Below are 26,326 nucleotides of genomic sequence, written 5' to 3' on the forward strand. Positions count from 1 at the left end.
CCATATCTGTGCCATGGTCCGATACAACGCGAGACCGAGCCTTGGTCTGCCACTCTGGTTTCGATTAGTCATACGAAATTAGGGAAGCGCAATTTTGACCGTATACAACATGTTCGGGCTAATTACTTGCATGTATTTTAACTATTCTATTCAATACATATTACATCTCTATTCTCCTCTGCCCTACAAGATTAGGCGGAAGAAATCACGTAGTATTTTTGTGCTGAGCTATGAACCCTAATATATATATCGAACCCTATGAACCCTAATATATATATATATATATATATATATATATATATATATATATATATATATTTATTTATTTATTTTTATATCGAAGGTATTTGAGCCAGCTTGCATGCATAAATTCTTTTCTTGAATTTTTAGCTAGTATTATTGCTCGATGCTGTTTAAGGTATAATATTCTAACCCTTCAATAGTTCTCCATATTGTGAAAAGTAACACATTTCCTTATTAACTTTTGAGTGACATTTCTGTCTTACCTTATGTTAGCAAACAGTGAATAATTTTAAATTTGGTTTTCTTAGTTATGTCTCAAACCTAGGTGACCAAATCAAACCTATTTGTAGTCTCACTATGGAGAATATGATTTTTATGGCTGACTTTATATGGTGATTCCAGAAGTCGCCAAAAAAAGAGACATTTTGTGAAAACTCCCTTTTGATAACTTTACATCGCTTCATTAAGTCGCCACGAAAAAAAAAAAAAAAGAAATTTCGTGGCGATAATGCATGTGCGAATTTTATATGGTCAATCTTAATCGCCACGAGAAGCCTCTCTTTGGTGGTAACTCTTTAATGTTGGTACAAATAAGTTTTAGTTACTAGATTTTTCTTAGCGACCTTCGAGTCGCTACGGACAATCTTTTGTGGTTACTTTTGTAGTTTTTGTGAAGACTACTAATGGTTTCTATTCAAGTCAGCTCTGAATTTTCTTCTCTTTCTTGTGGGGGAGCTCAACTTGTGCAAGGACATATTTATTTCTCAAATTTAACGGCATTAAAAATATTGTAGGGTGAAGCCCATACCTTCTGCAGGGATATATACATGACCAGTACTGCAGAAAAATCATTGTTTAACTACCCTTCATCCACATGATCTTTCTGCATGCGAGAGTTTGAGATCTGATAACCTTAAATAGCATTAAGTAGTAAGTAGTATTTTAGCCGTTGGGGATATTATAGTTACATAAATGTCAAGAAGACTAGATTCTTTTGAGCTGCAACACGGCTGTTCACCATTCCATCAGTCACACCTTGTTTCCTTCTCTATATATACAAAATAAATAATTATAAGTATAGCGAACTGAATATATATATATATATATATATATATATATCAAATTTTAATATCGCAATACATAAAATAGGGATTGAAAATAAAGATTTTGAACCCCTCACTCTATAAAAATGTATTATACACCTATGTGTACGTATGCGGCAATTGCAAGGTGCCATCAAATATCAATCATATATATATAATTCCATGCAAACAATCAGAAAAAATGGTATAAACAAGAATTAGCTGTCATCAACATTGATCAACTTGTATTTCAGCAGATTAGTCAAAAGAGAGGGTAACAAAAGCCATCCGTAAAACGGTATAATTGAATTTGTAACGTAGTTTATAGACACATAAATTAACCTGATCCAAGAATATAAAATAACTAAGAATAGAAATAAATTAATTAAACAAACTTAAAGAAAATACAAGCCTGACTGTGGGATCAATTTCTCATGTGCCATGTGTGTGTGAGTTGTACTGTATTCTATGCTCTACATTTGATGCCTAGAACTTGTCCCGTGTGTATACAAAGTGAAATAGTAGCTTTATTCAGTCTTAGAAGTGATATAGGCATTTCATGTTTAAGCCAGATATATAAAGTAGACCCACCTAAATGTAATACATCGTAGTCAACCCCGTTGAGCCTACAAGCTTGTTTATTTGGCAACCACATTGCGAACCTTACCCAATTGTTTGAATGACCCATCTGTTTGAACCCCTTTACTTCCCATGAGCACTTAAATGGTATTGAAATATGCAAAAGTTAAAGTGTGGGGTGGTGGTTTGGTTTTTGAGTGGAACCGACGAATTAGAGGAAAGGTGCAATTTTTGGAAAAGTAAAAGAATAAGCACCACTTGAAAAGAAAAAAAAGAAAAAAAAAAAGAGAATGAGTAAATGCAGTAGTTGATAAGTGGTGACTTGATATAATTGCACTTAATGGAGTGGGATGTTATAAATAAAAATGCGGTGGAATGTCTAGCTGACATATGTGATTGTATTAAAAGTGCTTAGGGAGGTTAGTCACTATATCCAAATATATCCTACTCGTCCCTTAGCCTACATTACAACCAAGTGAAATCCTAATTGATTTTAGACTGAATGGGCTCGATTAGTAGAGTAGTACACTACGGGAAAGCCTATGGTGCATCTTTGTGGCATGTGAATGTTCTTTTTGAGAGTGAGAGAATTTTGTCTATTTGAGTTCCTAATTGTTCTTAATATTATTATTTGTGGAACTACTCTTTTATGTGATGTGAGGGCATGTGATTCACGAAAGAAAGGTAAGTCTTGACTTCTGTATAGAGTAATTTGAGTAAGTACGAATATTGCGCAGCACGTAAGAGTCGACTTTTGAGGCAAAGATTGTTCACTACTAGGCGCAACCTTGGTGAGTTGTTCTTGGTGTGATACGTTAGGGGGAAAACTTAGTGAAGGAACCTTTATAGAGTGTGGTGGATTGCTCGAGGACTAGCAATGATTTAAGTGTGGGGTGTTGATAATAGGCTATATAGACGATATTTACACTCTAAATGTTCCATGCTTTATTGTTGTTTTAAAGGCTAAATGATAACAAAATACTTCAATTGGTGTTCTTTTGCTTCGCAGGGACTAATTCGAGTTAGGAAGAGATTATGGAGTGTTTTTGAGTCAAGAAGGTGGATAAAAGGCCAATCAAGAAGAACCCGAACGAAAATAAACAAGGAAGAGGCAAAGGAGGACTGGGTTGGATGCCACCGCAACCGTCAACCACGGCTGGACTGCGGTAGGCAAAGAAAGCAAAGCAGAATGTTTGTGTTTCACCGTGGTCGCGCCGCGTTCTGCTGCGGCCGCGGTCGACTGTGTAACTGCCCAGAAATTGTGGGACTAAAGTGTAAATCGGGGGAAACTTATCTTGACCCCTTATAAACTCAACAAACTCGCCCAAGCAAAGGTTAAGCTTGTTTTTAGAGTGATTTGGAGGCAAGAACAAGTGTGAGAAGAGCAATCAACCATTAGAGTTTTTCAATCTTCTCTTTATTATTTCAATTGCACATTGTGAATACTTTTGTAGTTTTATCTTGTTTTGTTATGAGTAGCTAATTCCTTAGTCTAGGGTTTTGATGGAACCCGTTGAGGATGAACTTCTTGTTATATTATTATAGTTTGCCCAACTTAATCTCTATTTGTTCAACTATGTTCTTGTTGTAGTTAATTAATAGGATCCTCAATTAGCTGTGCCTATTTAGTATGTATTACTCGGGAGAGAGTGCATATTTAGGTAATTGTTGAACATCACCACTCCCAAAGTATATGAGGGATCAATAACCGAGGGTTAAGCTTTGGGTGTGATCTAAAGTGAGCTGAAATCAAGGCCAGCTAGTGTAACTCGGGAGAGTGCATTTAGTAAATTGTCGTAATTACTCGGGAGAGATTTACGGTAATAAAAGTGCTCATGATCGATAGAGATGATTAGGCAAATTTGTATGAAACATAACAGGAAAGGATTTCATCAATAGGGGAAATCACAACCTTATATCCTTCTCTTAATTGTTTACAACTTAATCATAGTTAGTCTTTAGTTACTTAATTGCAGTCAGTTATAGTTAGTAGAAATATCCTCAATTGTTATTTAAAATATTTGGGAAGTTGATTCCGTAGAATTTAGTGAGTCTAACAAGCGTAATTGATAGGTTAATTCCTTGTGGGTTCGACTCGACCTAAATACTCAGATTATATTTGCAACGTCCGCGTTTCCTTTTTATAAGGCATAGTTGGGCGTGATCAGTGAGGAAAAAGATTGATTCCCTAAGAAGAAATTTTATTTGGCAAGGAAATAGTGAGAAAAAGACTATTCCCTTAGTCAAATGGGAAACTCTTCTGTGTTCTAAGCAGGTAGGTGGTTTAGGTATCAGAAACCTAAAGGCACAGAACAATAGTCTCCTTGCAAAATGGTTATGGAGGTATAATCTGGAGGAAACATCTTTATGGAGAAGGGTGATAAAAGAGTAGTATGGCCATGGAGGTCCTTGGTGCACCAAACCAGTACCATCCCCACTTAGAGTTGGTGTATGGAAAACAATTAGGGGACAATGAAGTTTCATTGTTGATCATTCTAGTTTCAAGGTTGGAAATGGAAGAAGAGTTCTCTTCTGGTGTGACACATGATTTGGGCACACTCCTCTGAAAGATTAGTTTCCAGAATTATATAACATTGCTGCGAACCCAAGAATCTCAGTAGCAGAAGAAAAATCCACACATGGGTGGAACATTGTTTTTAGAAGGAACTTCAATGACTGGGAGTTACAAAGTGTGACAGATTTCTGGGAGACTTTAGAAGCTTTCCAAGGTCTCACAGAAGAGGAAGATGCTTTAATGTGGAAGGGTCACAAATCAGAATCCTTTTCAGTTAAATCTGCTTATCATTTCACCAACAATAATCCTAACCCTGCTCAAGAATGGCCATGGAAACAAATATGGAGGGTCGGGCGCCCACAAAAGTCTTATGCTTCACATGGTTAGCAGCAAGGGAAGATGTTCTAACTTAGGACAATCTTATTAGGACCGGAATTCAGCTACATGCTAGGTGTAGCCTATGTGGCAAAGATGGGGAGTCAGTTTCCCATCTCTTTTTACACTGCCTAGTCACTACTCAACTTTGGCATTTCTATCTCAATTTGGTTGGAATATCCTGGACAATACCCAATAACACTGCATCACTTCTCAGTAGCTGGAACTATGGAGGGGCAAATATTAAACAGAAGAAATGGTAGAAAGTAGATATGGAAGGAAAGGAATGTTAGAGTTTTTGAAGATAGGCCTAGCTCTTACCAGAAAATTAAGCTTAATTGTTTTTTGTTATTTCATTTTTGGTGCAAAGAAAGCTATACGGAGGATGTACATTCTTTTCTAGATTTGCTAGAAGAAATGTAATCGATTAGAATAGGCAAGGCAGTCGCAGATCTTTTGACGTTTGATTGTGGCTTATGGCTTACACAATCTCCTGCAAATATTTTTAATCTTTTATATAATTTGTTACCATTCTCAAAAAACAAAAAAAAACATATTCCATTCATCTCCCCATACTCCTTAACGGTAGAAATAAGTCCTAATAAATACGAGCGACGCCTATCCAAAATCCTATGATCAACCAAATTCTGTATTTGGTAATTGAAAACAACCGGGTAAAGTAATGGTAGTTAATATCTAACCAGAAGTTACTATCAACAAATGGCCAAAAATGTGGAACATAAAAGAACGACACCAAACCACAGGAAATGAGATATAGTGCTAATGTTATAAAAAGGGTCATGAGATAAAAAGATGCAGTGGCATTAGAACCATCATCAATTCTTGCGGTGTCACTACATTGGTCATCGAATTCATAAAAAGAGTGAAAAATGCCAACAAAAATTACTTTGAAATAGCAAATATAGCTCAAGTCTAATTTCCCAACACAAAAGATGGGGAAAAAATATTCCAACACAAAACATTTAACATTTCTAACACCAGGAGGGATCAAGAAAGGAAAATCCGAGAGCCAAGATCTAATTCAAACAATTAACATAAGAGCATTATAGAATCAATACACCACCATGAATGGCTATGTAAGCTATCACAACGCAAACCAGAAATATAAATATGACTGGGGAAATACACAAGTTGGAACAATAGAAATCCAATCAATCTCCAAGATTATTGCAAGGCTAACATTAGTTTGGAAATGACTAATATGGTATATTCTTGGGGAGGTTACGAATGACATTGCTTTTCATGCCAATCTTGTTGCGCATAACCTCCACACCAGACTTATTCATGGCCTTCAACACCTTCATCTTAACAATGTGCTCCCTGGACTGCACTGTTGCAAGACCCATGCTTCGGTACCTGGAAGGAAAGGTTTTTTGCTCAAATGACAGTTTGAAGATGACTATAATGGACACTTTTGAAGAAGTCAAATACATACCTTGCGGCTAATGCAGCACTGACAGCCACATCATTGATCCGCGTAGGCCTCAGTTTCTGTCGGTAGTAACGCAAAAACTCTCTTGATCCAAGAGTCTTAACAGATCTTCCATCATCATTTCGTGTTGTTATTATGAGCTCAGATCCACCACTTCCAAGTTCCACACTGTTGCCCGTGTCATCCGATAAAATGAGCTGCTTCCCACTTTCATCCACATAGCTACAAGGGAAGAGAATCTCAGAACCAATAACAAAAGCTATAGAGCTTACTAGTTACTATACACATCCTACCTAAAGTACTTCAGAAAAAAAAATCTACAAAAGGTACAGTGCTTACCCCACACATCCTACCCAAATTACTTAGAAAGCAATCTTATAGAAATCATACCTGCTGCTATAGTCATAAAACTCTTCTAATTCAGCTTCTTCTTCTTCATCCCCATCACCATAATGCACTCTGCAATGACTTTTAGCTTCCATATGCTTCCGAACTGCTTCTAAACTGCTGAAAGGGTGACATCTGTCATTGCAATACAAGCACATGAAATCCCTTTTAACCTGAGCATGGAAAAAAAAAGATTGTGAACACCACAAATAGTTGAGAAAGCCTGGAAAAAAGATGAGAGGAAACATATTCTACCTTGAGACCAAGATAAGTCAAGAACCCTTTGGGATCCTTCAGATACTCGACATCAGGTATGAAGAATCCATGCATCTTGTGCATGTGAACCATGCAGCTCTCTATGGTCTTGTGATCTTTATCACACATGAAGCAACATGATGGGTCTAAGTCTCCAATGTCTTCATCAACATCACTATCTTCATCCATATTGCCATTAGATGTATGCTCATTCATCTTTAATTCTGTTAGAGAATCAGTGGCTTCACTAATCATCTCTTCTTCTGGATCAACCTCCTCCCACTCACTTTCATCACTGTCATCACTTTCCTCAACATATTCTTTTGCCTTCCGTGAAGTTCCATTCTGAGGGTGGCGTAGAAGTGGCTTGATAGTCACACTATTCTCATCATGATGACCTGGTTCTTGAGAAGCGCGCGCTAGGTGACTTTTAGATTTCAGGTGCTGAGCATGAGCCTGGGAACTTCTATACCCTTTGCCACAAAGACCACAGCTATAGATCAAAGGAGTTTCACTTAACTTTTTCTTCTCTTCTGCAAGTGCAGATTGTCTGGCTAGAAAAATATGCTCTCTCACTCCATGAACTCCTGCTATCTGAAAAAACATGTACGACAGCAAAAACATCAATTCTGCATACTTACCCATGAAGCAGACCCTAACAAACTATATGGAAGAGATTCAGAGACAGACATAGGTGTCATTTATTTGCACTTAATGGAGGTCTAAATCTTAATCATTCAAATCTCAGACATTAAGTGTGTTTGTTTTTAAAGTCTAAATCTTAATTATTCAGATATTAATCGTTAAGTGTGTTTGTTTTTTTTACTTCACAACCACTTAATGGGTCTGAATAGGTCTGTATGATTAAGATCCATAACGGAGACTTAATTTCATTAAGATGTTGTCATCCATATTCATTATTAACTGCTGCCACCGCCTACCATTATCAACTACCATCATGCCACCCACCACCACCATACTCAACTACCACCACTACCACCATCATCCTCAATCATAGCCGCCACTATTGTCGACTACCACCACCCACCACTCCCACCACCATCATTCTCAACGACATCCAACACTCATCCACCTCAACTACCACAACTAACCACCCCATCACCATCAACAACCATAGCTGGAACTACCCACCACAATCTTCCTCAATCACTACCACCACCACCACCCACCATTATTAACTATCACCACTCACACCACCACCCTCTATCATAATAAATACCACTACCAATCACCACTAGCTACTACCCTAAACTACCACAATCAACCAAATCTACCACCAACCACCGCTTCTAGTTGGCATTCACAAGCACTACCATTAGTCATCACCACCAGCAATTATCATTATATATATATATATATATATATATATATATATATATATATATATATATATATTATTGATGGAATATTAGATTAATTAGTATTTTATTCGAATTTATGTTTATTAATTTTCAAATAAAGGTAAATTTTATACATTCAGATGTTAAAAATCAAACAGTCGTAATCATTTAGTATTCATATCTTAATACATATCTTCACATTCAGATGTGAATTCAGATTCAGATGTCTTAATCTTAATACACATCTTGATATTTAGACGTGTATTCAAATTCAGACGTCTTAATCTTTAAAAAAAACAAATGAGGCCATAGACATATATAGTCATCAATCCTATGAATGATACATGAACTGAAGTCCATAATTTGGTAGTGTTCAGCTGAAAAATCTCAATTGGACACAAGTTCCTTTACCAGACTCAAACCTCTTTCTGGCCCATGAAAATAATATGTAAAGAGGCTAGTAATATATGGAATTTTGGTTACTATAACAAAGATATAAAAGGAAAAAATATCATAAGAAGCACTGTATTAGTAGGTATATTTTCTACTATAATCCACTTTTTTTTATGACTGAGAAATCCATCTAACCGCAGCCTCCGAAACTCGGGGATGATGCCCCCCCCCCCCCCCTCCTCTACTCTTCTCCACTTAAATACTAGAATTAGATCGCTTGGCGCAGGGCTTGACTTGGGACCTAAGACACAAATCTCTCAACCTTTGCCAATTGAGCTAATCCCTTGGGGCAATCCATTTTTCTTTTTATCAGGAGAAATCCACTTTTTGCTTTCTTTTTGATAAGTTCGATCGATATGCTTTTCTGCAACAGCACATTGTATAACTGTATTCCTGAGCTTTTGGTTTCTTCAGTTATTGTACAGTAGTGTGGGAAGACGCACAAAATATATGGAATGTACCCTGATGTTGGGCATATTTCTATATGTTTTGATATTACTTTACCCATGTTTTAACCGCTTTTTGTTGCTAGTTGGTGTTAAAAATGCCCAACATGGTTTAATTATTGGTTTTATGACTAATGGAGTTGCGTGTGATGATTTAGGGTGTTTGAAGTGCAAAAATATGAAGAAAAAATGCTCCAATTAAAGGAGAAGAGGTTGGATGCGTCGCATCCAACCTTGGAAAGAAGGTTACTTGGTGCACCCTTTAGCAGTGAAGTCGGCCCATGGCATCCCCATAGCATCCGCACCTGGGCAAAGGTGAGATGGAGGAACAAAGGGTGGATGCTTCCCTAGCATGCGAAGCTGAGAAGCGGAGTATCCACCTCAGCATCAATCCCTGAAGCTAAGTCGAACTAGGAATAGGAGAACTTGGGCCCATGACTTTTGTACGCAATATATAAGCCAAAAACACCTCTTTTAGGTCATCTAACATATTGGGAAAGAAGAAAAAGCCACGACAAAGCTTGGGAACCACGGAATTCGTCTTGAGTTCTTACTTTTTCCTTCTTTTATTGATTTTTTTGTGTTCTTGGGAATTACTTGAAATTGTTACCATGAGCATGCGTGGCTAAGAACCCTATTGTTCTAGGGTCATGGGTGAAACATGAATGTTGATGTTTGAAGTTTAATTTGACGAAGTTGATTTTATCATATTGGATTGTTTATCTAATTTTGTTTTTAATTATTTTGCTGAGTAGCTAACAGTGAAATACTATCTACGAATCTAGAGTTGAACTCGAACATGAGAATTCTAAATTGCATATAGAATTAAATAGAGCAAGTTCTTGAACCCGGGCATCGGGGAACGAATTCGCAATTAGGATAGACATATACCTAATTGTCTTGCTTGGTTGAAATACAGGAAGTATAAATGCATTTTTGTTAATCTTAATTCCATAGACATATAGGTACTAAGTTAGTTTGAATAGGTGAGTAAAAATTCGACAAATTTTTATGAGCAATATCAACCCTGTCAATCAACAATCCAGATAAATCAATTAGTCATTTTAAGCCAAGAACGCAACACGATTGTTAGTTAACCCGTGACCCTGGAATATTCTCTCCTACTAATTGTTATTTGAAATTGCTATTTGTTCGGTTGATTTCTAATTAATTCATTGCTTGATAGTTTTAGGTAGTAAATTAGTCACTTCTATATATTGTGAAAAATCTCTTGAATCGATAAGTTAATTGAGTTTGATCAGTCAATAGTTAATCACAAGTCTTCGTGGGAACGATACTCTACTCACTATTTTATTACTTGACGATCGCGTACACTTGCATGAGTGTTTTTGGTCGCAACATACCCCTCCGATAAGATATTGATTAACCAATGAACAAGAGAATGAAAGAACCACTCAATTCTTGGACTTGAGGATTTCTTGGATGTTAAAAAAAACAAGGGAAAGTGGATTTCTACCCTTATCCACTTAAATACCAAGATTTTTTGTTCCTAACCAACATATCATGCTCTGCACACTTACCATTTACCGCTTACCACTAAACCAAAGCTCTCGAGCAAACTCTTTCGATTCAACTGATATTGTTCTTCCCAGCAGTCTAGAGATGCACTCTAGTCTCCCGGTTACCATTCCTATTAGATTCTGAAATTCAACAAACATATCTCCCCTTAGTATCAGCATGTATATTCCTTTCCTTCATCCATTTCCTTCTACATCCTCTATCAGCCGTCACTTCCAATTTTCTGGCCTCCCAGTTAGCATTCTTGTTAATTGGCATGCTATAGCTCTTGTCAACTACCCTGAAAATGAAAAATGGAACTCTATCCTAAACTCTCTCAATTCTTAGTTCATGGTGACAACTTCACCCCTTCATCCCTTGGTTGTCTGGCCCCCTAAAGAAAGGCTCCAAGGCAATGGGCAGCTTTCCCAACTGAGGTAGAAACTAGTTGATTTTTTCCAACTATCTGCACTACAACTTGGAACAAAGTCCTATTTCGGAGGGAGGTAACAAGTATTCCCTACGTTCAAATTAATGTGACACTCTTTCCTTTTTAGTCTATCCCAAATAAATGACACTTTTCTATATTAAAATAATTTAACTTTAAATTTCTTATGTACTCTTAATGAGATGATTTACAGCCACAGAAATATCTATCTGCATGTTTAGACCACAAGTTTCAAAGTCCATCTTTCTTTTTTAGACTATATGCCCAGTCAAACATCCTTTGATTAGTGTAGTGGCCAAGGGATTCAAAAACTGCTTTAGGTAACAAGTTCAAACCCTAAGTATGACAATCTAGTATTTTTTTGAATCCCCTCCCATAAATTCCTGACTGTCCCACTACCTTCATCCTTTGGTTGCTGCCACCAAACCCCCCCCCCCCCCCCCAAAGGAAGGGGCAAGGAAACGGAGTAGCTTTTTCCAGCTGAGGCAAAAAAGCTAGCTAATTTTTCCCAACTATCCATACCTTGGTGGACGAAGTCCTATTTCAGAGGGAGATCGCAAGAATCACAAGAACTAGTCGAGCAGCATACAAATTGGCCAGATATAACAGTTGTAAAAAGGGAGATAGCAAGAAGTATACGAATAAGTTGAGGTGCATACAAGTTGGCCAAAGGAGCACTAAGCGGCCCCTCCTAAAGAAGGGCGTAGGTTAAATCTGCCTAACCTTACTTATAAAACGAAGTACTCACCCAATCTAATACACGATAAAGGGCAATTAATACATAGAAATCAAATTCACAAGCGATTTTACATTTTAAAAAAAATCAAAAGGTGTTTTCAGCAATACCTTGCGTTTAAGATTGTAGCGGTGCCATTCGGATTTGTAATGAAGTTTTTGCTCAGTATCGTCAAGAAATTCCTTGTCACAAGCGTTGCAACTTAAGCCTGGCATTTTCAAAATCTGATTGGAATGGCGTTTGTAGGCTTCTCTTTTTCTTTATATAGTTGCACAGAGCGTAAGGGTTTGCGTCAACAAAATGCTTGCGGGAGCTGAGGTCGCTAGAAGGTCTCGGTCCACTGAAATTTAGGCCGAGATGTATTATGGAATAAAAACTAGGGTCGGTTTGTTTGAAAATAAATTATGTGGGGATTATAATTACAATAATTAAATGCAAAAAGTCATTCTTGTTAGTTAGATATAATAAATCAAAGAGTGCGAGGGCCTTTCTATAAAAAAAATTATTTTAATTTATGTATTATTAATATTTGTATTCTCATTCTATATTCTATCTACATAAAATAATATATAGATTCACGAATAACTTGTCCAGGTATTATTTATGCGAAGAACAAAAGAACAACCAAATAATGTATAAATTAACTATGATTTTTTATGTGGTGATTAAATCTCTTAATCCACCAACCAAAAGGATAGTCACCATGCTAAAAAAAGGGGATAGTCACCACAAATGGAGAATATAGTTATTATCCAAAAAATCTTAAAATCAAACTCAGCTTCTTTTGGGCACTATAAATATGGGCAGCTTTCCAGCCATGCCCCCATGACCACTTGGACACGTTCTATGATGTCTTGCCAAGCCTTCAAATATCTAGCACCATGGACGGTCCTGCGGTCTTGGTCGTGCCAAGTGACAAGCGCGCATGTGCATATGTCGCATCATCGATAGCCCATGCCAGCACTCAATTGTAGGCATGCCAATAGCGTCGGGTGTGCAGACTCTGATACTAAAGACAAGGTTGCTGCCAACGGACCTACTTCTACCTTGTAGGAATCAAAGTCATTTTCATTATAAATATAGAGTAATTTTACTTTCTTTATTTCCATTATGTCTCTCTAACTTAGTTAGGTCAAGTCATGTAACTTTGGTTTATTTCTTTTAAGCATTATTAAGGGGGATCAAGCAATCAAATTTTCAAGCAAGCAAACAATTCTCTTTACTAGTGCCTCTTCCCCTCGACATTGTGTTGCCTTTCTGTAATAGCTTCATTAATGCAATCAACCTTTCTTTCATTCTCAATCCTCTTTTTTGTTATCTCAATTGCTCTTGACATTGGTTTTTCCGTACGACACTGACAGTCTCGTCTAGCGTACGGAGGGGACCCTAGTTAGTGGATAGTAACTGTACGGACACTGGTTGCTTAGCCTTACATCGCCCTTCTAAGGAATCTTAGGAAGGTGCCGCTTAACAAGGGAACACATTACCATTACCACTATTTCTGACCATGGTGAATCATGGGGACAACATTGTGGCCCTTAAAGTGATGATTAACGTATTACAACCCATAGTGAACACAGTGCCTGATCTAAGAACCAGCCTAGTGCAAAGGTTGGACAACCTAGACCGTAGGATGCGGCAAGGTGACATCGCGAACATCAGTCGTGACTCTGATGGAGACTGGCAAACGACAACAACAGAGGCAGCCAAAATTTTTGGTAAATTCGAGGGCCTCCAACAAGAGAGGGTTGTAGCCTATAGAGCACAAGAGGCAGACATAGTGACTTCCATACAACAAACCATAGACAACTTGATGGGCCAGCTCAATGTTGTCAATGATGCCTTACAAGGCTTGCTTTGAGGCGGCAAAAACCACATTAGGGTGTGCTGTGAACCTCGCCCTGTGCCATAAAAGCTGAAGATTTCTGAGCCAAAACCCCACAATGGGGCTCGGAATGCCAAGGAAGTAGAGAACTTCATCTTCGACATCGAATAGTACTTTTATGTTGTGGAAGAGTTAAAAGAAGAAAAAAAGTAGCAACTGCTTCCATGTATCTTCAGAGTGATGCTAACTTTGGTGGCAGGTGAAATACGAATCCATCGGGGCCGATGAAGATACTCTTGAGACTTGGGCAAACATGAAGGCATCCATACTCCTACAGTTCTTCCCTGAAAATTTTGAATACAATACATGGAGAAAGCTACGGGAGCTCTGCCAGACCAAATCAGTGTGGGATTAAGTACGAGAATTCTGCGCTCATGCTAAACATACGGGATATGGGGGACAAAGACAAACTCTTCAAATTCCTGGAAGGTTTGAAACCTTATTGTCACAACCTAAAATCCCAACCTGTCATGACGGCGCCTAACACATTACTAGGCAAGCCGACAATCACATAACAACTACACATTTGAAGTAAAATTAACATGATTCAATAAGCTCAACAGCGGAAAAATCTCATAAATGTCTGATAAAAACAACTGTAACTCTACTACAAAACATCACAAAACCCGGTGTCATCGAGTACATGAGCACTACAACATCTCAACATAAAACAAACTCTAGTACAACTGTTTGAATAATAGAACAATACAGAAAAATATAAAAAGAAGGAGAGTCAAGGTTTGCAGATGTCATGGAAGCTACCTTGAAGTCTCCAAGAAAGTACCGGCGAGAAACTAGCAATCACCATGTCTATATGTACCTGGATATGCACACAAAGTGTAGAGTGTAGTATGAGTACAACCGACCCAATATACTCAATAAGTAACATGACTAACCTTGGGCTGAAAGCAGTGACGAGCTCAGAAGGTTACAGTCAGAACCAATATAATGACAGTATAGGTGAGATGACGCCAATATCAATAAATAACTCAGAGAAATTCCATAATCAGCTCGTTCAGGCTACATAAATTTAGACATGCTTTCAAGTGAAACAATTAAAGCCTAACACTGATAAAATATGCCAAGTACAGTTAGCACGAGGAATGTTGCATTTTTGTGCCTACATGTCAATATGCATATCAAATGTGATGTATCATAGTGGATTTCCAGTTACTCACACTCTCAGAGTACTAAATCTATCTATCTCAAATTCCCATTCATCACACACAATCACTCAGCACTGTACGGGTGCCTGACATCAATGCCCCTCACCAAAGCACATGTATATAAATCACTGTGCCTGCACTCACTGCTGGTATGTCCGACTCCGGAGGGATGAATCCTACCCAAGCGCTAATATAAAGTCTATAAGGCCTGTTGCTGCGTACAACTCGATCCACAATAATAAATAAGCCAATAAGGCATGTTGCGATGTGCATCCCCATTCACAATAACACTCTCAACTCGGCTCTCAGGCCCAACTCAGTCATCAATCTCTTAAGTCCCAAGGGCTCACAATCTCATACTACTCAGCCCAAACAATAATAATATGATATAACAATGAATGATAAAATAGACTGAGATATGATATGCAAATGAATTAGCATGACTGATTACATAATTATAGTTAAAGCAAATAACTCAAACAATAGAAATAACCTCAGCAGGTAACAAAATAAGCACATTGCCTAAGCATGATTTCTAACATGAATCACAACTCAATTACTCTAACATGTACGAATTATATGTATAAAACAAGACTTGATGTCAACACAATTTAAAAAACCACCCGGATTATGATAACTACAGTGCACGTCCGTCACCTAGCATATGTGTCACCTCAACACAACCCATATAACACATTTTTCAGGGATTTAAACCCTCAGTTCCAAGTTTAGAAGTGTTACTCACCTAAAAGTGTGCAACTCAATGCTCCAACAAACCCTTGCATGGTGAATCAGCCTCTAAACGAGTCAAGTTTAGTCACAAACAACTTAATATAATTAATACAAGCTATATGAATCGATTCCATATGATAAATCTAAGTTCATTAACCAAATTCAAAAATTCAACCCCAGGCCCACACCTCGATACCTATCAAAATTCACAAATTCCAAACACTCATTCAATAACGAGTCCAACCATACCAAAATCATCCAATTCTTACCACAAATCGAACCTCAAATCCCCAAATCTCACTCTTCAATACATAAACCACAAATCCCCCAAATTTCACCTCCAACATATATAATCTAGGCGTAAAACTCAATATGGATTCAATATTAACGGATAAAAGTGATCAAAAGTTTCTTACCTCTTGAGTTATGGTGAAATACCTCCCAAAAATCGCCCCTAGCCAAGCTCCACAAGTCCAAAAATGAATAAAATACTCAAGCCCTTGATTATATTAGTCTGCCCAATGATCCCCGGGCTCACCAGCAGCACCTTCGGCTCTACTTCTGCAGAAGAAAGCTCGCTCCTATGACATTTTATTAAAATCCCGACCAACAGCTTCTGCGGCCAAATCCCTCTTCTACGGGTCCACTTCTGTGACAACAGCCTTCCAAGCCGACATCTCCTTTTGCGACCAACAGCCCGCACCTACGAGCTCACAGGTGCGATATTTTCCTCGCACCTACGTAACCACCCACCTCAACTCAAGACTGCTTCTGCGACCTCATAGCTGCTTCTGCAGCTCCGCACCTGTGGCCAAAACCTCGCAGGTGCGGTTTCACCAGAACTGAACATAATAGAAATTTCTTAAATCAAATTCTCAATCCGATTTCAATCTGAATCACACCCGAGGCCCCCGAGATCCCATCCAAACATACCAACACATCCTAAAACATCATACGAACTTAGTCAAAGCCTCAAATCATATCAAACAATATCAACACGAATCGCACCCCAATTCAAGCCTATTGAAACTAATGGATTCCCAACTTTTAAAATCAATGTTGAAACCTATCAAACCAACTCCAATTGACCTCAAATTTTTCACACAAGTCATAAATGACACAATGAACCTACTCCAACTCCTGAAACCACAATCCAAGCCTAGTATCAATACAGTCAACTCTCGGTTAAACTTCTCAACCTTCCAAAATTTCAACTTTCCAGCTTTAGCCAATTCAAGCCAAAACAATCTACGGACCTCCAAATCAATATCCGAACACACTCCAAACTCCAAAACCACCATACGAAGATATCACAACCATTAAAACTCCATTCTAGAGTCGTTTACACATACGTCAATATTCGGTCAATTCTTTCAACTTAAGCTCCCAACCTTGGAACTAAGTGTCCCAATTCATTTCGAAACACCCCCAAAACCAAACTAACCACCCCGACAAGTTACATAAAAACAATTGAACATAGAATAATCCATGAATGGGGGAACGAGTTTACAATACTCAAAATGATCGGCCGGATCATTACATTTATGCCCTTATGAAGCTGCAAAGACAAAGGGTAGACACTTTACCTAAGGCGATACAAGCAGCGGAATTCCTTGGGGACTACCAAGTGGAAACCCAGAGGAGGATACAAAGGGGACCAGCCTAGCAATGGTAGCCTTTGCAGATGAGGGGCCTCCTCTTAACCTAGAGAAGACCCTAATTTTTGTCGAAATGAAGTTAATGGAAAGCCCATTCGGGCGATGATAGACATGGGTGCTACTCACAACTACTTAGCCTCAACTTAGGTAGAGCGCCTTGGTCTAGTTGTGGGAAAGGGCAAAGGTCGTGTCAAGGCTATCAACTCACCACCTCAGTCAGTGGGTGGAATAACCAAAGGGGTGCCAGTGAAGCTTGGTCCTTATGAAGGAAAATTCAACTTGCGTATGGTGATCATAGATGACTTCGAGCTGATAGTTGGATTGGAATTTATGAGGCAAACCAACACCATTCCTGTACCTTATGCAGACATGCTACAAATGATGGGAGCAAATGGGGCCAAGCCCTACATTATCCCATGCACAACCATAAAAATGGTTGGAGAACATCTCGGCCTTGCAGTTGAAGAAGGGAGTCAAAAGACATGAACTTACATTCCTGGCTACCCTATGCATTGAAGATATTGAACGCTCTTCAGGTCCCATTCATGCACCTGTGAAGAAGCTGCTAAAGGAGTTTGAAGACATCATTCAACATGACATGCCAAAGCGACTCCTGCCTAGGCGCACTGTGAACCATGAGATTGAGTTGGTGTCGGGTGCAAAGCCACCTGCCCAGGCGCCTTACAAAATATCATAACCCGAAATCACCAAGCTTTGGAGACAGTTGACAGAAATGCTGGACACGGGGATCATTGTTCCCTCAAAGTCCCCTTGTGGGTCCCCTGTGCTATTCCAAAAGAAACAGGATGGCACCTTATGACTTTATGTGGATTATCAGACCTTAAATAAAATCACCGTGAAGAACAAGTACCCTATCCCCGAAACCAATTCAACCATCCTGGAAAGCACATAAACATAATTGAACATAAAATAAGCAATGAATGAGGGAATGTGATGGGGTCTAGGCCTACACTACTATTGATTAGCGAGGGTGGTCGATGTAGTTTTAACCCAACTAGGTCGGGATCAAATCCATAGGGAGTTAATAATTGGAATTAGGTTTATATCTAAGCTAGATACGAGCTTTGAGTCTAATTACACTTCCACAAGGTTGGGTTTGATTTCTACTTCTAACTTTACTCTAAAGATTGCAATGGTTGAAACTAAAGACAATATTTTTGTTGTTGTTTTTCAAGTGTTTAAAGAGACTAGGGTAGTGACTTCTACCTAGGTGGATATCCAACGAGTAGAAAGAATCTAGGGCAAACTTGATTAGTTGGGGTTATAATATAGCTATCACACCCGGGTACTCACTCTATACCTCTCGGTAGCCCAATTTGGCTTTCTCATGTCCAAATGGATATTCATGCAATTCAAGTGATTTTAGCTCAAGTTGGGATTACTATCTCTAAGTTTAACCTTTTAATTGGGGCTATCAAGTTTTTGAGTTCACCCCAATTCATTGTTAGCCTAATTTTCCTAGACTTAGTCCCTCCTTCTCAAGTAGAGACTAAGTCATAATGGCATGAATCAATGTTTGCAACTATTAATTCTATAGTTCTAGCAAGAACTAGGCTAAATATCACTAACCCATTCACATTCAAGCCCTACCATCAAATACAACACTAGGGTTGGGTCACAACACTAGCTATCGGTTTAGCTACTTATGGAAATAACAGAAATTAAAGATTAAATGAAGATAAAATTCATAATACTAGATTAAAGGATGAAAATCTAATGTTAAAAGATGAATCTAGTACAAAATTTTCCAAAACAGAAAACTCAACCATCTCAGTGCTCCTCTAATACATTACATAACCTAAAAATGTCAAAAAGATCTATTTATACTAAGCTAAAAATATCTGACAAAAATACCCCTGCGGAGGTTGTGTGGCTGCATAATTCTGAGTGCGGCCGCACTCTTGCTTTCGCGACCGAACAATTCTGATTGCAGTCCGCATTCTTCAATTTTGGATCTGGGTTGAGCTAAGCGGTCGCGGACCGCATAATTTCGATAGCAGCCGCACAAGGGACTTCCATGGCCGCACAATTCTGACGCAGACCGTACTTCTCACTTTTGCTCAAATTGTAAGCTCTCTGAACCTCAGTCATCACGATCTGCGTAATTTCAATCTCAACTGAACCTCAGTCATCACGATCCGCATAATTTCAATTGTAGCCGCACATGGACTTTCGCGGCTGCACATTTCTAGTGTGGTCCACGCTCATCTTTTAGCCCAAAAATCAGACTCTTTGAATCTCCCTTATGCGGATCGCTAATTATGCTTGCGGCCGCACAATATTTATGTGGTCCACGCTTCAGAACTCTTTTCCCAGCCTTGGTTTTTGTTCAACTTTTGACTCCTTTATGAGTTGATTAAGGTTCCTTTGGCTCATTTTGAACAATTCCTGCAAGTAAGCATATTTCCTTAGTTTCCGGGAATACCTTCAAGCATTTTTGGCCTAAAATACAAGTAAAAGAGGGCAATTAATAGGTTAAAATCCCTGCTTATCAACTCCTCCAAACTTAAGCTTTTGCTTGTCCTCAAGCAAATAAGGCAATTCCCACCTCCACTAGAACAAAAGGATATTTTAGCTGGCCTACAGTGAATCAATCATGCATCAATTGGGACTAACAATTACCCTCAACACAAATGAATTATTAACAACACTATGTTATGACCTTTTGAGTATCATAGTTCTATTGTGACACTAGAGCATCTAGAGTTAACTTAATTCATCAAGGAAGCTCTCTCTATCACGTAGGTCATTATGGAACCCAAACTCCTCCTCCTCTGCGTTCCATGAGCCAATCTCACTTTAGAATATAACACTCAAAACAAGGATTGTGAAGAAGTACGCTCATCTCTCTCAAAAGAATGTCACAAGTCCGGCTCTAAGTACCATAAGCTTGCCCCTTATGTAAATCATCACTAATATAAGCTCACTCAACTCGAAATCATATAGGGGTTTTGTGGGAATATAATGAAGGCTTTTGGATCAAGGTAGGACTTATCGGCATATGATGGTTTCATCTTTCCTTAAGCACTCCATTTTTTTTATTTCAGCTCATACTTTCTTAACTCTTTGAGTCATTTTCTTCTTCCTTAGGGGAACTAGAGACACACACTATCACTCTTTCTTGCTCGTGACAATCAATTTTCTCCTTTTATGATCATTCCATGCCTTTCATTATTGCTTTCTTTGAATCCCTTCATCTTTCTATCTTATTCATTTTCTTTTTGACATATTTCTTTTTGGCCTTTCTTCCTTTTCTTTGCCTTCCCTTTTCTTCATTTCTTTTTATTCTTTGTACCTTTTATCACTTTCACATTCCTCGTCTCTCCTCCAAACTTATGCTTTTGCCAATTGTCTATCAAGAATGCCAAGGAAAGATCGGGTGCCAAGAGAGGGTCATCATAAAACGGATAAAGGCTTGTAATGTGGCTATTGAATGAAAAAGGCTTAGGCTCAAAGGGGTTGACTAGGGATATCACATTGGTAGGATATAGAAGCATTCAAGTTTCAAATTGGATCAAGGAGAGCTTACAATCATTTTTCAAGTTGAGCTACACTTAGAATTTTGCCTAGACAAACATTCAGGGCAAGTTCTAGACTTATTGGCACGGAACTTGGACTTTCAATTCAATACCTCACCTCTCAAGCTTTTGGATTGTTAAAGAGAACATAGTCGAGGGCCCACAACAACCCTAGCTAAGATTGAAAATCACAAATGGCTCAAGGAAGCCACTCGATGTTTGTTTTAGCCAACTCAAGAGTCTAAAGGTCACAACTAGAGCTATTCTTTGCCAATCAACTTGTTTTTTACCATAAGGTCGAAGGTAAATGTGTTAGTACCAAGTGAAGCCTGCTTGAGACACTTTTATTCATTACTACTATATATATACCAAAACATAAAGAAATTAGATTCAATCCCTTAAGAAGCTTGTCACGCTATCCATCGTTGGGAAGAGCCACCTGGTCTACACAACATATACATTTGGAAAGAACCATGGCATTAAGAAAACCAAAGGCTTATTGTCAACACAAAACTTAAAAACAAGCTAACAAATAAAAAAAAGCTACTAAAGTAAATAAGAAGGTATGCTACTAAGGGAAAATAACGAAAGCAGTTATGAAGTAAACTATGAAAATTAAACTGAATATATACAAACTTGAGGTAAAGAGAATATATACATAAATGAAAATAAATATATACATCAAATGGTAAAAATATATACATACCAAAAGTGAAAATAAAGAATATATACATACCAAAAGTGAAAATACACATAAATAAAGATAAAGAAAAATAGTGTAATGGTTATTACATACCAAATGTCATCAAATCAAAATGAACCACCCCCAAATGAAAGATAGCATTGTCCTCAATGCTAATAACAAATAAGAATAGGGAAAAAGGATAGAGAGTAAAGAGAACTCCCTATGTGGTCTCTGTCTGCATTGGGTCCTCAACATCAGCACCCTCCGTATCTTCTAATTGGATCTCCACATCCTCTAACTGGGGGACTACGGGGTTGCTGAGCATCTGAATCAGCTCCTCAATAGTGTGTGATGTTGTAGTTGGCTCCTCAGACTGGCCGGCTGCTGCCCCTGGTGCCTCAGGCTCTGCTGCATGTGCTGCTGGGACTGTCTCCTACATGAGAAGGTCCATTGGCAAGTCCCCTGCATATGCAATCTTCTCAACCTCCTTAGCCAACTTCTCCACGGACTTCTTTGAGGCCTGAGACTTCTTCATCTTCCTAACCTGTTTGGTCAGGTCTGCAATGACCTTTCCATGTGTATCAAGAGTCTCCAGGATCTTCTTTTGGTCATCCCGAATTTTCTTCTGGTTGTCCAAAATCATCTTCAATGAGTCCTCCACTAATGAAGGTACCTAAAATGCTGCTGGGGATGGAGGCTTTGCTACCACTGCACTGGATATGACAGTCAGCTTTATGGTAGCTGTCTGCATCCAGTTGTTGAGACTGGATAGTGTCTGGGAAACCCTCAGTATAGTCTGAGGATAGGTAGAAGATGAAGGCACTAGCAGTGACACTAAGATAGATGGTCAGGAAGATGGAGGAGGCATGGTTGTTGCTCCGATAGAAGTACCGATTGGTGTGAAGGGCTTTACAACTGATCCAGTGGCCACTACCCCTGGCTTTTCAGACTATCCAGTAGAGGTAGTGGCTTTACCCTTGAATTTAGGGTTGTCTTCTCCCTGGAGGTGATACCATGAGAAAGGCGTTTTAGCCTTCACCTCCACATCAAAATGTCTTTGCTCTACCCCTTGATCTTTGAAATATGCAGTGAGGAAGTTGGGGTAGGGATAAGATCTTTCTTCTTTCTGGACTGCATTGGAGATATTTTAGGACATCAAGTTCCCTATATTAATAGTATATCCCGTCATGATGGAAGCTACCAATACTGCTCGGGAAATTGGAAGGACATTTTCATGCTAGCAAGGATCAAGACGGTTGCACACGAGTGTTTGCCACCCTTTTGCTTCAAAGTTAAGGGTGGCTCTGACAATTGGCACTCCTGGTGTGAGCCATACAGGTGTTGTCCCCAGAATAGCAAGTATCTCAGCTAGCCATGGGCGAACTGCCTCACCCAAGGCTAGCTTCTCCAAGTATTGCCTAGCTTCAACCTCCTCAAACCTTACGTATCTGTGTAGTACTTGTTCATCAAACCTGATTTTCAAGTTCCGGACATTCGTCACTTTTGTACCCTTTTTGATGTGGGCAACATTGGCATAAAATTCCTTGACGAGGTATTCATTAGCATATAGTACAAGGTCGGTGAACCATTTCCATCCTTTTCTCCTCGTGAAGTGCTTTAGGACATTTGGATTGTGCTGGCTTAAGTCTTTGGTTATGAACTATCGCTCAAGAGAGAGCGGCCATTGGGGCCACATTCCTGGAACTTGGCATACGCCTTCTCACTGAGAAACCTATCAACCCACTCCTTCGGCTTCCATAATCTAGCCAGACCTCCCACAATTATGTCACCCCATCTCCCATCATCCGGGACCTTATCATCATATTCTATGTTTATTAGAGTTGTGGGAGCATGTGAGGAAGAGGGTTCAAAATCTTCACTACCCTTAGATGAACCCACATAGGAGGAGGACTCATCAACCAAATGAAATCTCCTCGGGAATTGTTTGGGGATTTGGTGGGATTGGACTTCTGGCTGTGCTTGCATGGAGTTTCCTTTAGAAGCTTCCCCAGAGGGGACATATTCACCGGTCTTAGAAGTGTCGAGGCTCTATTGGCAGTCGTTTTTTGCTGATGATCTTTTAGACTAACAGTGGAATGTTGGGTTTGCCTCGACCCCGGCCTCGGGAGAGTTCTGCCCTCCCTTTGGAAGTATCAGCTCGACCACATGAACACACCGTTGTCTGAGTATGGCCGCACAATTTTGGTGCGGTCCGCACTCTTTACTTTTTATAGCTCAACATCAGATTCAATAACCCAGTCCGCAAAAAATGGCTGCGGCCGTACAATTTGTGCAGTCCGTAAAATTTTGGGCATGACCGCGGACTCTTAAGGGATTTTGTCATGCCAACGGTGCCAAAAATTGATCGGGTCCAGGTCTACACTACTATTGAGTAGCGAGAGTGGTCGATGTAGTTTTAACCCAACTAGGTCGGGATCAAATCCATAGGGAGTTAATAATTGGAATTATGCTAAGCTAGATACGGGCTTTGAGTCTAATTTCACTTCCACAAGGTTGGATTTGATTTCTACTTCTAACTTTACTCTAAAGATTACAATGATTGAAACTAAGGACAATATTTTTGTTATTGTTTTTCAAGTGTTTAAAAAGACTAGGGTAGTGACTTCTACCTAGGTGGATATCCAACGGGTAGCAAGAATCTAGGGCAAGCTTGATTAGTTGGGGTCGTAATATAGCTATTACACCCGAGTACTCACTTTATACCTCTCGATAGTTTGAGTAATTTTGCCCAATTTGGCTTTCTCAAGTCTAAATGGGTATTCATGCAATTTAAGTGATTTAGCTCAAGTCGGGTATTACTATCTCTAGGTTTAACCCTTTAATTGGGGCTATCAATTTCTTGAGTTCACCCCAATTCCTTATTAGCCTAGTTTTCCTAGACTTAGTCTCTCTTTCTCAAGTAGAGACTAAGTCATAAAGGCATGAATCAATGTTTGCAACCATTAATTCTATAGTTCTAGCAAGAACTAGGGTAATATCACTAACCCATTCACATTCAATCCCTAAAATCAAATACCCACACTAGGGTTGGGTCACAACCCTAGTTATGGGTTTAGCTACTCATGAAAAATAACAGAAATTAAAGATGAAATGAAGATAAAATTCATAATACTAGATTAAAGGATGAAAATCTAATGTTAAAAGATGAATCTAGTACAAAACTTCTCAAAATAGAAAACTCAGCCGTCTTAGGTGCTCCTCTAATACATTACATAACCTAAAAATGTCAAAAAGATCTATTTATACTAAGCTGAAAATATCTGATAAAAATACCCCTGCGGAGGTTGTGCGGCTGCATAATTCTGAGTGCGGTCGCATCTTGCTATCTTGGCCGTACAATTCTAAGTGCAGTCAGCGTTCTTTAATTTTGGATCTGGGTTGATCTAAGCTTCCGCGGACTACATAATTTCGATCGCGGCCACACAGGGACTTTCGCAGCCGCACACTTCTGATGCGGTCGGTGCTCATCTTTTAGCCCAAATATCACACTCTCTGAATCTTCTTTCTGCGGACCGTGTAATTATGCTCGCGGTCGCATTATGGCTTTCACGGCTGCACAATATTTATGAGGTCTGCGCTTCAGAACTCTTTTCCTAGCCTTGGTTTTTATTCAACTTTTGACTCCTTTGCGAGTTGATTAAGGTTTCTTTGGCTCATTTTGAACAATTCCTGCAAGTAAGAATATTTCATTAGTTTCCGGGAATACCTTCAAGCATTTTTGGTCTAAAACACAAGTAAAAGAGAGCAAATAATAGGTTTAAATCCCTACTTATCAGAATGAGGCTACAATACTCAAAACGACCGGCTGGATCATTACATTCTCCCCCTCTTAAACAAACGTTCATCCTCGAACGAGTCTAGAATCATATTTAGAGTCTCAAATAGGTGTAGCTAGCTGCTCCAAATATCCCGCCCGGTCTCCCAAGTATCCTTCTCGACTGGCTGACTTATCCACTGAACTTTCACTAAAGTTATATTCTTTGATCTCAACTTTCGAACGTGCCGATCCAAAATAGCCATCGACTCCACATCATAAGTCTAATCTCCATCTAACTAAACCGTGCTAAAGTCCAAAACATGAGACAGATCACCATAATACTTCTGGGACATAGAAATATAAAACACTGGGGGAACACCTGATAGACTAGGTGGTAATGCAAGCTTGTAGGACACCTGTCCAATCCTCTCAAGTACCTCAAAAGGACCAATATACCGAGGGCTAAATTTTCCCTTTTTCACGAACCTCAAAACATCCTTCATGGGTAAAACTCTAAGCAATACCTTCTCTCCCACCATATAGGCAATATCACGAACCTTCCAATCAGTGTAGCTCTTTTTCCTAGACTGTTCCATGCGAAGCCGATCCTGAATCAACTTGACCTTTTCCAAGGTATCCTGAACCAGATCTGTGCCCAACAACCTAGCCTCCCCCGGCTTAAACCACCCAACTAGAGATCGACACCACCTCCCATATAAGGCCTCATAAGGAGCCATCTGAATACTTGATTGGTAGCTATTGTTGTAGGAAAACTCTGTAAGTGGTAGAAACTAATCCCAAGAATCCCCGAAATCCATATCACAAGCACATAGCATATCCTCCGATATTTGAATGGTGTGCTCGAACTGTCCATCCGTCTGAGGGTGGAATGTTGTACTCAACTCAACTCGTGTGCCCAACTCTCGCTGCACTACCCTCCAAAACTACAATGTGAATTGTATGCCCTAATTAGAAATAATAGACACCGGCACACCGCGAAGATGAACAATCTCGCAGATATAGATCTCAGCC

At 39.1% G+C, this 26,326-nt stretch overlaps 2 protein-coding genes across 2 annotated transcripts; both read right to left on the minus strand.

Moving 5' to 3' along the window:
* Nucleotides 1-5,832: 5,832 nt before the first annotated feature.
* On the minus strand, nucleotides 5,833-12,244 carry LOC104246368 (cytoplasmic 60S subunit biogenesis factor REI1 homolog 1-like). The gene is made up of 5 exons (XM_009802175.2): nucleotides 11,962-12,244; nucleotides 6,890-7,483; nucleotides 6,638-6,807; nucleotides 6,251-6,469; nucleotides 5,833-6,171 (listed from the first exon to the last, which is right to left on the minus strand). The coding sequence occupies exons 1-5, from the start codon at nucleotides 12,064-12,066 to the stop codon at nucleotides 6,012-6,014; spliced, it is 1,248 nt and encodes a 415-aa protein (XP_009800477.1). The 5' UTR covers nucleotides 12,067-12,244; the 3' UTR covers nucleotides 5,833-6,011.
* A 10,925-nt stretch (nucleotides 12,245-23,169) lies between these two features.
* Nucleotides 23,170-26,031, minus strand: LOC104246369 (uncharacterized). The gene is made up of 2 exons (XM_009802176.2): nucleotides 25,597-26,031; nucleotides 23,170-23,565 (listed from the first exon to the last, which is right to left on the minus strand). Exons 1-2 carry the CDS (start codon nucleotides 26,029-26,031, stop codon nucleotides 23,170-23,172), a joined length of 831 nt encoding a protein of 276 aa, XP_009800478.2.
* Between the last annotated feature and the right edge of the window lie 295 nt (nucleotides 26,032-26,326).

The sequence above is a fragment of the Nicotiana sylvestris genome, chromosome 10 (genome assembly GCF_000393655.2).
Source record: "Nicotiana sylvestris chromosome 10, ASM39365v2, whole genome shotgun sequence".
In the NCBI taxonomy this organism is placed as follows: domain Eukaryota; kingdom Viridiplantae; phylum Streptophyta; class Magnoliopsida; order Solanales; family Solanaceae; genus Nicotiana; species Nicotiana sylvestris.